Consider the following 16,397-nt stretch of genomic DNA (forward strand, 5'->3'; position numbering starts at 1 on the left):
CACCGCTCTATTTAATTAGATTTATTACATAACACAGATTACACCTCTAACGCTACTGCAGCCCTGCCTGCCATTTCTGAGAGTGTGTGTGTGTGTGTGTGTGTGTGTGTGTGTGTGTGTGTGTGTGTGTGTGTGTGTGTGTGTGTGTGGTTCCTTTGTTGACTGTAGATTTTCATCAAACATGATGTCCTTTTCTATGCCTTTGGGTGTTTGTGTGAGTTTGTGTGTGTGTGTATTTACTTAACTATACTTTAGAGACACATTTGTCCTCAGAAGTCTGATTAAAGGACACGCAGGGACGTCCTTAAAGATACAACCGTATTAAGAATCTTGAACTCATTTTCATGCTCAAGAAACCAGCTTGAGATGAGTTGAGCTGATCAGAAGATGATACACTGTGGTCATAAAGAGATGGACATGTTCATGTAAACTGAGATGTTTAATCGATGCTGGTTGGTACTAAAGGGCCCAAAGTGTGCCAAGAAAATGTTCCTCCACACCATTACACCAGCAGCAGGAGCCAGAACCGCTGAGACGAGACACCATGATCATGCTCTCATGCGGCTCACTGGATATTTTCTCTTTTTCGGCTCATTCAAACTCTAGAGACGCTTGTGTGTGAGAATCCCAGAAGATTAGCAGATTCTGAAACACTCAATCACGCCGCGTTCAAAGTCTCTTAAATCCCCGTTCTGATGCTCAGTTTGACTCAGTAGATCGTCTTGATCGTCTCTACATGCCTGAATGCATTGAGTTGTAGATGTAGATGTTAGCATTAATGAGCAGTTGAACAGGTGACCTAATAAAGTAGCTGGTGAGTGTATTATTGAGACTATTTTTATGGATGTATGGTAAATGTTTAATCTTTATTTTAAAAATGCAAAAGGTTTTGTATAATATATGAATTCATATATTATACGTATAATAAATGGTGTGTTTGGTCTCTCTGCTGCAACGCTGCAAAATGGACCAGACTTCATGTTGATAGTCAGAAGTCTATGTAGGTTTTGACTTGGATCAGGCTTTAATGTCCCTGTCTTGTAATGCCGGTACAGATTGTATGATTTTGGTCTGTTCCGGATGAAAGATGACCAAACTTGTTGATTTCTGTGGTCGTGGCTCTTAAACGGTGATCCTCGGACAGGTTCAAAGATGGCCGTTCTCACGGTCTTGCAACCAAAGATAGCCAAAGACAGTGTCAGAAACTCAGCATGATCATCTCACATTGTGTTTGCTGCTACGACCTACTGTACGTCTAGTGACTAGCCAATAAAAGTGCAACACAAAATGGTGTATTGATCTGTAAACTCACGCTCGATCGGCCCAAAGTCCGGCATCCAACCAGTGCGGAAGGTCTTTTCTCATGGCAAAGTATTTTTGATTAAAAGCAATACATTTTTTCATATGTATGGCTTATAATTGTAGCTGATTTGTGCGGTGTCTGGTATGTTCTGTGTTTTGTCATGTTTTCTTATGTAGTAAATGATGTTAATGCCAATGTTTTGTGCAATAATGTACAGCACCTTGGTCAACAATCGTTGTTTTTAGTGGTGCTATATAAATAAAGTTTAGTTGAGTTGAGTTGCGTTGAGATGTATTTTCTCATTGTTTCTCCATAAATGAAAAGGTTTTAATGATTTCCGTGCATCATTAAAAGTGAACGAATGTTTGACTATTCTTTTTAACTCTTTAAGGAAAATAATGTCAAAGTCAATTAGAATAATCAAATGCAACAATTTACTATGTCAGGTAAATGTATCATGCCAATTTCATAATCAGTTCAAGGGTAATCAATACAATAACATCAAATGCTCTGGAATGAAGAGATGAGATGCAAAGCTAACATTAAAATACATAATGTTAAGAGTTTTGGTCACTCTTAGCATCATGGGCCAACTTGAGTTATAAAAAGGCCCAGAGCCCTTTGCTGCATTTCATTATATAGTCAGAACCTCTTTCACATGGAAACATCTGCTAACAGTGGGAATTTACATTCGGAGCTTACACCTTTTGAGAGCAGGAGACCATTTGCTAGGAGACCACCTTCCTTTGTGTGCCAGCTATCTCTAAACTCTTAAAAACCTTATTACCTTTTGTTTTACTTTTTTGGAAATGAGACATTTGTACCAGTCGCACTGAGACATTTCAAATGATACTAAACATGTATAATACTCAATGATAATAATTCACATTAAACTATATATATTCTTGGGTGAATTCAGGTGATCTCAGCATGAGAGAGAGGGGGTGAGGGATGAGGGAATGAAATGTAGATTAGGATGACTGAGGTGAGACTTTTGTCTCGATAGAGCACAAGAGGGAGTTCAAATGTTAATTTCCAGCAAGGTCTTTTGTCTACTCGAGGAGTGGTCGTTCCTTAACCAGTTCTTCCAGTTTTTCCAGTCTTACAGATCAATGCCACATGGCACTAAAACTGAAAAACGAATCACCTCAAGCTCCATTTGCAAAATTGTCATGCCAAGTTTGCCTCTTTTCCTGCCTGTCCATATTCTCCTCTTTCACTATTTTTTTCAAACGCACATAAAAACCACAATTTTCTAAAGTGTGATTCATCTCGCTCTGTTTGTTTACCACTAGCACATGCTGATGACGTTTTATTATTCTATATTAACCCACGATTCAGCAGATGTGATCATCATGCAGTCTACACACATCGTACCCAAGATTATTAGATCCATGTCGTACAGTGTGATCTGTAATGATCTAATAGGATTGCTGAAATCGCAGTGTGTTAGGCAGCCAACTGGGTTTCAGTGAATGTACATGTGATGTGTGTGTTGTGCATTAGCGAGCAGAGCTGATGTGTGTGTTTTATTATCATTCTGTCTTTGTTTTTCACACTGCAGACAGACAGCAGTGAGATGTATCTCACACACACAACAGTGAAATCTCACCATTTATACAGGAATAGAGGTGTGTGTTATCAGCATATTTCCAGCAGCAGGACGGGTTTAACCAGCATATGGGAACATCACTTGAGTCTGTCTCAGCACAATCGTTTGAAACTCTTCTCTTTAGACCGAGTCTGCCTGCTGGATTTATCACTTAACTTTTAAGTCTTAAAGGAGAAGCGTGTCATTTTTTCAATGTTACTATATTTTCTAGTGTACAGTAGTATACATAGTGTATAATGATCCCATGATGCATTACGGATGATGTAATCATTTTCATTACACTCTCAAACTATTACATATATATATTCTGTTTTGCAATAAACTACAAAATACACCATCACTGTTCAAAAGTTTGGGGGTAAGATTTAAAAAAATAAAGAAATTCATACTTTTATTCAGCAAGGATCCATTAAATTGATCAAAAGTGAGAGTATAGACATTTATAATGTTACAAAAGATTATATTTCGAATAAATGCTTTCTATTCATCACAAAAATAATTATCAACGTTTCTGCAAAAATATGAGAATATATGAAATATGAAATATTGTGCTATAACTGTTTTCAACATTGATAATAATCAGAAATGTTTCTTGAGCATCAAATCATCATATTAGAATGATTTCTGAAGGATCATGTGACACTGAAGACTGGAGTAATGATGCTGAAAATTCAGCTTTGATCACAGGACTAAATTACACTTTATATTCACATAGAAAACAGCTGTTTTAAACTGTAATAATATTTCACAATATTGCTGTTTTACTGTGTTTTTATAAATGCAGCTTTGATGAGCAGAAGTGACTTCTTTCAAAAACACTTTAATGACCCAGAGACTTTTGAACAATATTGTATATTTGTTTTAAAGACACTGTCGTCTTCCAGTATTTATATACCGCTTTACGCCAGGATAAACTGCACTCTTAATTTCATTCATATTCAGACACACACCCTTTATCAGCAGCGTACAGTCAGGATTGTGAGGTCTCTGTGAGTGATGGGTCTCACCTCTCTGTCTGCAAACATCCATCCATCATCCATCACTTTTCCCCTCTACCTGTATCATTTATCATCTGATCAGAGAGAGAGAGTGAGAGAGTGAGTGCGAGAGAGTGAGTGAGTGAGTGAGAGAGAGAGTGAGTGAGTGAGTGAGTGTGAGTGAGTGAGTGAGTGAGAGAGAGAGAGAGTGAGTGAGTGTGTGTGAGAGAGAGAGAGAGAGAGAGTGAGTGAGTGTGAGAGAAAGAGAGAGAGAGTGAGTGAGTGAGTGAGTGTGAGAGAAAGAGAGTGAGTGAGTGCGAGAGAGAGAGAGTGAGTGAGTGAGTGTGAGAGAAAGAGAGAGAGTGAGTGAGTGAGTGAGTGCGAGAGAGAGAGTGAGTGAGTGAGTGAGTGTGAGAGAAAGAGAGTGAGTGCGAGAGAGAGAGAGAGAGAGAGAGTGAGTGAGTGAGTCTCTGCAGAGCACACAGCACACAGTCTCTGCGTAAATCCCGGGATATTTTCACCCGCAATATCCATGCGAGCTCCTTTGATTAGAGGTTCTTCAAGTAACCAGTTCAAAGAATTGGTCTCCTCCAGTCTGCAAACATTTAAAAGTCCCCACACTTTGAAAAGTTCACAATAAAATCGAGGCACTCCAGCCAAACGTAATTGTTTAGCATCCATTAGAAACAGCGCAGCACCCAGTCCAAGCCCGTCTACTGTGTGCAAAATCGTTTTTGCCATCTTCCTCCACGCCAGATCAACAGGGCCAGTCAGAAATTTCTGAATAAACTGCAGACGAAAGGTAGCGTGTCTGCTTGGTAAATGCACCAAGCCTTGTCCTCCCTCTTCTTTCGGAAAGAAAGAGCACACTTTTGAGGAACCCAGTGTAAACAGTCCTAAAAAATAATTCACTAGAATTACTTGTAATCAGGACAGTAGTCCAACAGGTGGATCCACACAAGATAATCTATGCCATAATGTAGAGGCTCTTGTAGAAAACTCTTCCTCTAAATGATAATTGTGAGTGAATCCATTTCCATTTTTTTCAATTTTCCTTCTATTTTTTCAGTCACCCCTTCCCAGTTCTTTTGCTGGGTATTTAAATCCCTAAGATGTACTCCTAGATATTTAAATAAACCTTCTTTCTTCCAACTCATCCCACCAGGTAGTTCTGCTAGCCCTTCCTCCCATTTCCCAACAGCCAATGCTTCACTCTTCTCCCAATTAACTTTTGCAGCTGAAATTATTCCAAAATCACCAAGAACAGAAACCAGCTGATTGATGTCTCTGGTATATCTGTCAGCTGCAGTTGCCATCATGTGCCAACTGATGGCAGCCTAGTCCTCTGTTATTCCTGGACTTCATTTCCCAGAACCCTCTGCTCATTAGTAGTTTATCGGTTTCAGCTGTGTCTTGTTTCATTTGATCATCACCCTGTCTATTTAAATGCCTTTGCCTTTATTCAGTATGAAGTCTTGATTGATTGATTGATTGATTGATTGATTGATTGATTGATTGATTGATTGATTGATTGATTGATTGATTGATTGTTTGTTTGGTGTGGTTCACACTCTGTCAGCATTTTGAGCAGTTCCTGGTTTCTTTATATTTTCCTGAGTTTTGGATTTCGTATTCCCATCTGCCTCAGTGGATTGTATTTGTGTTCGGACTGATTACATGTGCTTGACCCTCTGCCTGGTATGGACTATGACCTTGGATTATATTTGTTAATAAACCACGATTGGATTCTCACTCTGAATGCTTTCTCACCACCACAACCAAATCATTACAGTCTCATTGCCCATTTACCAACACAATTACATTATCGGCATAAGCTGAAATTTGATGTTGTATATCATGATACAATGTGAAACGTTTAATCTTATTTCTTAATTTATGCAGCATTGGTTCAATATCTAAGGAGTAAAGCATACCAGATAGTGCACATCGTCTACTAGCTTTAAAAGGGGCACTCAAACCACCATTGACCTTCAGTAAACTCTCAGTGTCCTGGTACAACACATTTATCATATCAGCAAAACCAGAACTAAAACCAAAAGGCCATAGATACTGATGCTCAGCGATCGAATGCTTTTTCTTGCTCAATAGAGATAAACCCCAAATTTAGCCCTAAAAGACTCGAAACACTTAAAATATCCCGTATGAGACAGACATTATCTGTGATTGGCCTACCCGGCACACGATACGTCTGATCAAAATGAATGACCTGCCCCATCACTTTTCTCAGTCTATTAGCCAGAGTCTTAGAAAGGACTTTAAGATCAGAACAAAGCAAGCTCTCAGGTCTCCAGTTATTGATCTCCTGCAAATCACCCTTTTTAGGTAGCAATGTGATCACTGCTCTCCTACAGCTCAAGGGCAAAGAGCTTTCATGCAGGACTGCCAGCAGGTCCTCGCCCAGCTCAGCCCAAAACTCTTTATAAAACTCAGCTGGGAGTCCATCCATCAATCCCAGGAGCTTTTGAGATCCATCCATGCTCTTGAGAGCGTTCAGAAGCTCCTCTTCTGAAAGAGGCGTCTCCAGCTCTGCCTTTGAGTCGTCGTAGACATTTGGCAGACCTTCATAGAAGCAAGCAGACAACTCCTTGTCCTTTCTATATTCACTGCTATACAATTTGCCATAGAACTGTACAGCTCATTTTCTAATATCAGATGTCTTTGTCAATTCCTGCCCATTTTCAAAGCGTAAGGAGTGAATATAGCAACTCTGACCGTTCGTTTTTTCCAAGACTAAAGATAAACTTAGATGGGGCATCCATTTGTGTTAAATTCTGAAAGCGAGATTGGACCAGAGCCCCCTGTGCTTTAATGCCAAGCCAATCTGAAAGAAGAGATGTCTTAGTTTTAAACGGATTGTTCAGAGTAAAATCAACCTAGGACTGCCAGGACTTTTACATGCTTTTCCCTAATCACTGAAGTGACGTTGGTGCCCGGGTTAGCGGTAGCATTAGCCATCAGGCAAGTGTTATTTAAATAAACTCCTGATGTACTTACACACTTTCCAATGCCTCGTTTTATGAATACAGAACATATTTGTACTACTGTAGAAGTTTGGTACCATTCTGGGCATTATTAGTGGGGTAATTTACCAGATACAGCCTTGGATCCATTAGTGCCTGCACTAAGCCATCCGGCTGATATCTCTAAATAAGCTCTAACTTTAATAATGTTCAACCAAGGGAAAAAAGGCTTCTGGGCGGTATTGGGCTTGATGTCATGGTGCAAAGGACCCTAGGTTGATTTTACTCCGAGCCATCCCTTTAATTGTCTCAATATGTCTTCCCTCCACAGTGATCTCTGCTAACCCTTGTGCCTCCATGTGCCTCCAAGTTTTTCCATTGATCTAGTGATGTCCCGAGACACACTGAAAGTATACTGATGACAAAGTACTTTAACTTCAACCTTTCCATTGTCCCACCACTGTCGTACATTTTTAAAACACGGTTTTCTTAATTTAAAATCATTCCAGAAAGAAACAAAAACATCTCTAAAATGTGCCTTACTTAACAGAGAAGTGTTAAAATGTCAATATGCGCTCTTTGGCTTCATATCTGTTATAAACACATTACATGTGACTAGACAATGATCAGAAAAAACAATTGGTGTTATAAAACAACTTTTCACAACATTAAAATGATGCTTAAACAATAAAACCTATCCAATCTGGCTAAAGAAATAACATTTTCTCTATTATGTACCCACGTGTATTGTCTTACATTATTATTTAGATCCCTCCGTGGATCACATAAGCTATGGTCTCAATCAGTTCACTTAAAGCGCGACTTGAAGCAACATCTATAGTTCCCTGTACAATTTAAGTCCCCACCCAAAAACAGAAAATCATCAGAGCTACAATTCTGTAGCATTGTATTTACATTTTTGAGAAACAGTAATCTTTCGTTACCATTTGTTGGAGCATAAACATTAATAAAAACAGCCTTGAATTTGAGCCCTTACAAATATTAGTCTGCCAGATATCACGTTTAACCTCACATGAGATCGGTAAGAAATTCTTAGCAAAAAGGACAGCCACCGCTCCTCGAGTAGAGCTCAAGTGAGTAAGAAACACTTCACTGAATTACTACTCCGCTCTGAACTACACTGTTTACCTTCTCAATGGTACCAAAGAAGATAAGCACAGCACTGTTCATTCGAGAAGCAGATATTATGCTATATCACAGCCAAACTACAATCCTCCACAGAGCAGTTCATCACAGCGCGACTTTTATCCCGCGTGAAAGTTGCTCAAACTTTGTTTGGCTGTGTGGACCTGCCATTGCTGACCAGCAAAGCGCTGGTTAACAGCGTTCCTCAAACCCTCCACTCCTTAAACTTACTTTGTATTCTTTTCAAAAATGTTTTAGTATAAAAGTATAAAAGAAAGAAAGTACAGTATAAAAAGAAAGAAAGAAAGAATAGACTCACTCGCACACGCCGACTCACTCACAGCATCCGCTCAGAGAGAGAGAGAGATAGATGGAGAGAAGGGGAGAGGGAGAGAGAGAGAGAGAGGGAGAGAGAGAGAGAGAGAGAGAGAGAGAGAGAGAGAGAGAGAGAGAGAGAGAGAGAGGGGGGGATGGCACATGCAGAGTGACAATCGAGGGGAAATTGGACGTCGATTTGAATGATTGAAAGATTCTCTAAATCGTCTGAAATGTTGTTCATCATCTTCCGTCCCATCAGCTGAATCAGAGTCGGGACTTTCAGGAGTTTTGTATTTGTTGTTGTTGAAGTTCAGACTTGATCCTCAGATCCTCTCTCTCTCTCTCTCTCTCTCTCTCTCTCTCTCTCTCTCTCTCTCTCTCTCTCTCTCTCTCTCTCTCTCTCTCTCTCTCTCTCTCTCTCTCTCTCTCTCTCTCTCTCTCTCTCTCTCTCTCTCTAGTCTCGTGTGGTGGCCTGTATGACTGCGATTCTCAGTCAGATGGGAGACAGACACTATTCCTGTTACATCGAGACCTTCAATGGGACCTCAGACCTAGTGGTAAGACTATCTATCTATCTATCTATCTATCTATCTATCTATCTATCTATCTATGTATGTCGATCTATCTATCTATCTGTCTGTCTGTCTGTCTATCTGTCTGTCTATCTATCTGTCTGTCTGTCTGTCTGTCTGTCTGTCTGTCTGTCTGTCTGTCTATCTGTCTATCTATCTATCTGTCTGTCTGTCTGTCTGTCTGTCTGTCTATATATCTGTCTGTCTGTCTGTCTGTCTATCTATCTGTCTGTCTGTCTGTCTGTCTGTCTGTCTATATATCTATCTATCTATCTATCTATCTATCTATCTATCTATCTATCTATCTATCTATCTATCTATCTATCTATCTATCTATCTATCTATCTATCTATCTATCTATCTATCTATATATCTGTCTGTCTGTCTATCTATCTATCTATCTGTCTGTCTGTCTGTCTGTCTGTCTGTCTGTCTGTCTGTCTGTCTATCTGTCTGTCTGTCTGTCTGTCTGTCTGTCTGTCTGTCTATCTATCTATCTATCTATCTATCTGTCCATCCGTCGATCTGTCTATCTATCTAAGCATCTTGTGTTTGTTCTTGCAGGACTTCCTGATGGAGACGTTTCTGTTGTTTAAGGATCTCATTGGTAAACATGTCTATCCTTCTGACTGGGTCACCATGATCATGGTGCAAAACCGGTGAGCGCAAAAACACACACGAAAACACCAACACACTCAAGTTCCTGAGACGAACTGCAGTAACAGCCACCGTCAGTCCAGACATCTCCGAGTCTTCGGGAGCACAAACACTATGTTAACATTGATTACACTTCAGACAAGAGAGAAAGAGAGATTTAGAGAGGAATAAACCTGCAGACTCAGAGAGAAGCGTCACATACTGAGCTCGCGGAAAATATGGATTGTTCACGTGTTTGTGTGTTCTTTTTAATGGCAGACAGTGGCAGTATATTGTGTTTTACTGACCTCAGTATATTTCCCTGGAATTCAATATCACAGTGTTTTATGTTCATCTGTGACCCTGCGGATCATCAGATACTGTGAACACACAGCAGTCCGACACTTTAGACACACTCAAAAATGCCTGAAATATGAAATCAGATATTATTTGTTGAGAAGAAAGTTGCACAAAAACACTTTTTCTACACTTTACAAGCAAAACATTTGAAGTTCATACAGTTTGAAAATGGTATTTAAACTTTGGTTGTGAAATTGATATATGATATAAAAGATATATACGTAAAAAAAAAACAGCTTATTCAAAGACTCAATATTGAAGAAAAGTGATGTTAGGGAAAAGATACTACAGCATTTGAGACACAGATACAAACACATGATCTGAGGAATGATGTTCAGACATTTAGAAATGTCAATCAAGTATGCAAACTTCATTGATGTCATCTGTAGAAATCGTGGATTAAGTCAAACAGACATGCTTAAAAAAGTATCACGTTTGTGAACTTTTATTAAGAATCAATGAGAGATACTATTATAGTTTTTATTCATATTTTGAATGTTTTTATTTGTATATTTTCTGTTTTAAAGATTTTTAAATTTTTATCAAAAAAATTAAAATTTTATTTTAAATATGTCTATATAGTTTTTGTTTTTATTGATTTTTATTTTGTTTTTAGTTATTTTAGTACATCAGTCAAGTTAAACTAAATGAAAATTAGAACCAATCAGCTGAATTTTTTTTTATTATTATTATTATTATTATTATTATTTTTTTTTTTTTTTTTTTTTTTTTTAGTAATGAAGATGTTTTTCTGTGGTTTTAGTTTAGTTAACAATAATAACCCTCATATGTTCGTCCAATCAGAGTGTTCCTCCGAGCGATCAACACATATGCCGACACCATGAACCTCAAGTTCCTCGACAACAACAACTTTGAAGTGCAGGTCAGTGTGTGTGTGTGTGTGTGTGTGTGTCTTACATGAGCTTTATCAAGATCAGATTCAATTAGCTTTAATAGCCCTGATATCTCACATCCCTATTTCATTTTATCATGATTTCTCTCTCTCTCTCTCTCTCTCTCTCTCTCTCTCTCTCTCTCTCTCTCTCTCTCTCTCTCTCTCTCTCTCTCTCGTAGTTATGGAATAATTACTTCCATTTGGCTGTGGCGTTTATTACCCAAGAGTCTTTGCAGTTGCAGCATTTCTCTCCCACCAAAAGGACCACGATTTTGGCCAAGTGAGTCTTAAACCAGAATCCTCCCAGTTAAACCAGCAGAAACTGCTCACAGACACACTCTATTTATAATGTTTTCAGAAGTCTGGCCCTCACCACTATAGTGCAACAATAAAATATGCATAAACACGCCTGATTCTTTCATTCAGATACGGGGACATGAGGAGGCTGATTGGTTTCGCTATCAGAGACATGTGGTACAAGCTCGGTAAGACTGCGTGTACACAAACACAGTGATACGAACGCATTATGAATATAAAGTCTATGCTAATTAACTTGCGTAACTTTAAGGTATGAATAAGATCTGTTTCATTCCCGGGATGGTGGGTCCTATCCTGGAGATGACACTCATCCCTGAGGAAGAGCTGCGGAGAGCAACCATCCCCATATTCTTTGACATGATGCAGTGTGAACACAACCACTCCGGACACTTCAAAAAGGTACACACACACACACACACACACACACACACACACACACACACACACACACACACACACACACACACACACACACACACACACACACACACACACACACACACACACACACACACACACACACACAGTTTTTATATCAAGGTAGAGATCTCGATTTGATTTCCCTTATTCTTAAAATAAGCTAAACTCCTTTCCTGTGGGGACTTCTCATTAATTATTATTATTGTTCTGATGAGTTAATTATAATTAGCAAACGCCAGGCACAGACTGCATCTGTATTTTTTCAGTGGAATAGATTTAAACAGCGTAAAATGTGTTAAAAATATTTCTATAATTCTATGGAATGGATTTAAAGATAGTAAAATGTGTTTAAAATATTTGTAAAGATATTTCTATGGAATATGTCTGTAGTTCTATGGAATGGATTTATACAGTAAAATGTGTTAAAAATATTTATATGGAATATTTCTATAATTCTGTGGAATGGATTTAAAGATAGTACAATGTGTTTAAAATATTTGTAAAGATATTTCTATGGAATATGTCTATGGTTTAATGGAATGAATTTAAACATGGTAAAATGTGTTAAAAATAATTGTAAAATATTTCTATTGAATATTTATAAATTCTATGGAATAGATTTAAAATGTATTTACAAATATTTTAAAAAAATATTTCTATGGAATATGTAAAAAATTGAGGATTAAATTTAAACTTTTTTTAAAGTATTTTTTGACTGAATTATGTTTTAGTATGTTTAGGGTTTATGATTTGTCTTGTTGGGAAATCACAACTACTAGGTTTTGCTATTTGTTAATAGATGCTTTCCAGAAAACAGTGGAAAAACCTGCCCACACACACTGTTTAGCATATGACACTGTTGAACTTTTTAATGATCTCTCTCTCTCTCTCTCTCTCTCTCTCTCTCTCTCTCTCTCTCTCTCTCTCTCTCTCTCTCTCTCTCTCTCTCTCTCTCTCTCTCTCTCTCTCTCTCTCTCTCTCTCTCTCTCTCTGCCTCTCAGTTTGAGAACGAGATCATTCTGAAGTTGGATCATGAAGTGGAAGGAGGCGGAGGAGACGAGAGATACATGGAGCTGCTACAGAGCATGTATGAAAACCACACACACACACATACACACACACACACACACACACACACACACACACACACACACACACACACACACACACACACACACACACACACACACACACACACACACACACACACAAACACAGTCTGGTTTGCTATCTTTGTGGGGACTCTCCATAGACGTAATGGTTTTTATATTGTCCAAACTGTATATTCTGTCCCCTTACACTAACACTACCCCTAAACCTACCCATCACACACACACACACACACACACACACACACACACACACACACACACACACACACACACACACACACAGTAGATCAGTAGACCCCTAAATCTACTGATCACACACATCTTTCTGCATTTTAACATTTTCAAAAAAACTCATTCTGTATGATTTATAAGCTTTTGTACCCATGGGGACCGCTTGCTGGTCCCCACAATGTAGGTGATCTCAGGTTTTACAGTTTTCCTTGTGGGGACCAAATCTATACACACACACACACACACACACATACACACACACGTTGTGGTCTTGTATAATCATGGCTTCACTCCATAAGAACCTCTAAATCCTCCTGAATCTCTGACTCAAACTGAAGCCAGGAGCACGAGAGCTGGTCTGACCGTGTGCCTCTTCAGTCTTTTAGAGTGCGCTCAGGGACGCCCCCTGTTGGTGACCGAGGTGCAGCACTTCGTTACCCTGGTGACCGGCCTCCTCGAGCGTCTCCTTGACTACCGTACAGTGATGAGCGATGACAGTCGGAACAACCGCATGAGCTGCACTGTCAATCTTCTGGTAAGCCCCGCCCACCCACTGTAAAAACACCACTCATTTAACATCTCACACACATAAACGTCAGTGAAAACTTTGTTAAACATGTTTATAATGACAATAAAGGTAATCTATCTATCAATAAAGGGATTGTCTCATCGGTCTGGCCCGTCATTTTACTTAACAAACACGTAGATGAAGATAAATGGTAACACTTTACATTAAGGTTCATTAGTTAAAATTAGTTAATGTATTAACTAACATGAACTAACAATGAGCAATACATTTGTTACAGTATTTATTAATCTTTGTTAATGTTAGTTAATAAAAATACAGCTGTTCATGTTAGTTCACAGTGCATTAACTAATGTTAACCAATGCAACCTTTGATTTTAATAACGTATTAGTACATGTTGAAATTAATATTAAGTAAGATTAATAAATGCTGAAGAATTATTGTTCATTCTTAGTTCATGTTAACTAATGTTAACTAATGAACCTTATTGTAAAGTGTTACCAGATAAAATTTCCAGCATAAACACTGGAGGTTTAAAAGCAGATCCATCCCATAATGAACAGTGATGAAATAAGCAATTACTGAAACAATTCAAATTAAAATAAAGCTGTTATAATTGGATGAATAACTTAAAATGCTCTAAATTTAATTAAAATCCTTTCCTTGGGAACTAACTGAAATAAAATAAGGGTATTTCAGAATATTAATAAATGTTATAATAACATAAATGAAAGCCTTTTCCAGGGGATGTGTTTAATTGCTCAGGAAAGCTGCACTAATTCTGTTAAATTAACACCTGATGCTAGAATTAAACTATTAAATGATCAGACTTACAGTTTTCACCTGGCGGATGATAAAACAGAAAAATCCCTAAGGTTTCCATACATATATTTGCATACATGTAAATTTGTTAATAATATCTCATTAAAATTGCCAGATGGAAACATCAGGATGCAAATACAAGTTCTAAAATGTGTTTCTTTTTTACCAAACACATGTCCAGATGCGCATCAAAAATGTCATGTGACTTGGAAACAAGAAGTCATGTGACTGAATAATTCACTGATGAACCTCATTTGTGGCTTTAAAACCATAAGTCATTTACTACGTTTAATAAAAGCCACAGTTTATTCCCCAGTGGAGACAACTTTCATTTCCTTTCCTATTTTGTGCCAGTTTTCACAGTTTTGTTTCCCTGAACACATGGGATGGAAACATTGCTTTATTTATAATTTTTTTTCGTGTTAAAACGACCGATAAAAAAACTAGCCAAACTAATAAACTTGTGTCTAATTTCACCATTTCGAATTGAAAATAGGTCAATATAATTTACGTCATTCATGTAATGTAATAATTAGTTTCTGCAGGGGACAAGAACATTGATCTATACAGATCAAGCATTAATGAAGCCATTTTTATCATAAGATTAGTAATGAATTCATTTAATAAACTTGCACTCTTTTAGGAAAAAAAGGTACAAAGCTGTCACTGGGGCAGTATCCTAAGGTATAAAAGCTAAAAGGTACAACTTTGTACCTTATTTACCCCTAAATGCTACATAATAGTTCCTTAAATGAGCTTTAAAAGTACATATTAGTACCTTAAGTGAACATATTAGTCGCCTACCTCTTAGCTTTTGTACCTTAGGATACTGCCCCAGTGACAGCTTTGTACCTTTTCGTCTGAGAGTGTGTTTACCTAGCATAGTAGCCTTCAGTAAATTAAAAATTAACATTATAATAGGCTAAATTAACAACATATAGACTAAATATCATTTGACCCTATATTTACATGTTTCCATTACCCTTCAAATTGTGCAAACTGAAATTGCGAATTGAAAATACGCCCAATGGAAACACGTCAATTTCGCCAAAACTCCCATTTATCGCAAAAAAAAGTTTTTAACGCTCGCATGAGGAGGTTTTTCATGCAATTCGAAAAATAAATATTCCGCAAAACTGCAATGGAAACAGTTTTTGCGCATTTACAGTCACCTGACGTATATGACGCGGTGTGTTTGGACAGAATACGAGACAGAGCTCTTTATTAAATTCATATAAGACAGAAGAATTACAGGAATAATGGATTCTAAACCTCAAAGAAATGCCACAATCAAGACCTCGAAGCAGAAATGAGTGAGAAACACCCAGAAACACCTCATATGTGCCGCTCACAGTATAATAAGGGTCTTTCCTTACCATTAATGACTGGATAACACACATACGTCTCCTTTGATTAATAATAATGGCCAGTGCAGTGGCTGGGATATAGTACATAAACCTACCAACGTCCGTCACCATGATTTTTGGAATGATTTTACTTTTTCGCGAGAGGAAAAAAATAAAAAAGTTTTAGTCGCATAACATCGGTTAATGGAAACGCCGTCATTTTGGAATAGTTTTTTGTCGACATTTAGAAAAAATCGCAAAAGTTTTGCGCAAATCTGTAATGGAAACGTGCCAGATGAAGATGAAAATGAGAATGAGTCAAAGGTCAGCTTTAGGAGAGGAAGAGACAGATAATCATCTGTCCAGTCACATGGTTTGAAAGATATTTCTCATCCATTTTTTGTCCTTCAGATGTCTTGAAATGCACAAATGTAGATCAGAGAAATCCTCATTTTCCCAGAGGATTATGTCCCAGAACTACCTCACATGTGAGAGCTCAGTGATTATAGACCCTGCCTATAGCCCTGAGGACAAACCCAGCTTTTGAGGGATAAATTATTATAAACACATGATAAAGTGATTTCTGAATATTGTTGTGAAGTGATTCCCGCATGAACTTATGTTTTAAATTTGTATTCAGCTGTCAAATGTATTTCCTGGCTGTGATGAATCTGTCAGCTTTCATCCTCTTTAAATTATTATTCATACCGCAAAGATCCGGGCAGAATAATTCCTCTAAATGAAACACACACTCATTCGCGCACACACACACACACACACACACACACACACACACACACACACACACACACACACACACA

The 16,397-nt window shown here is 38.0% G+C and overlaps 1 protein-coding gene across 3 annotated transcripts in view; it reads left to right on the plus strand.

The window, feature by feature from the left end:
• The window catches only part of dock2 (dedicator of cytokinesis 2), a 124,078-nt gene that overhangs the window by 93,299 nt on the left and 14,382 nt on the right, over nt 1-16,397 (plus strand). For all 3 annotated transcript variants that reach the window (XM_081383380.1, XM_081383382.1, XM_081383381.1), the window contains exons 27-34: nt 8,796-8,894; nt 9,474-9,568; nt 10,710-10,788; nt 10,980-11,080; nt 11,227-11,285; nt 11,369-11,517; nt 12,540-12,625; nt 13,260-13,416. In XM_081383380.1, coding sequence (XP_081239506.1) covers nt 8,796-8,894; nt 9,474-9,568; nt 10,710-10,788; nt 10,980-11,080; nt 11,227-11,285; nt 11,369-11,517; nt 12,540-12,625; nt 13,260-13,416 — 825 coding nt within the window. The remainder of the gene's footprint in view (nt 1-8,795; nt 8,895-9,473; nt 9,569-10,709; nt 10,789-10,979; nt 11,081-11,226; nt 11,286-11,368; nt 11,518-12,539; nt 12,626-13,259; nt 13,417-16,397) is intronic.

This window comes from Scardinius erythrophthalmus, assembly GCF_964197995.2.
Source record: "Scardinius erythrophthalmus genome assembly, chromosome: 13".
Taxonomy (NCBI): domain Eukaryota; kingdom Metazoa; phylum Chordata; class Actinopteri; order Cypriniformes; family Leuciscidae; genus Scardinius; species Scardinius erythrophthalmus.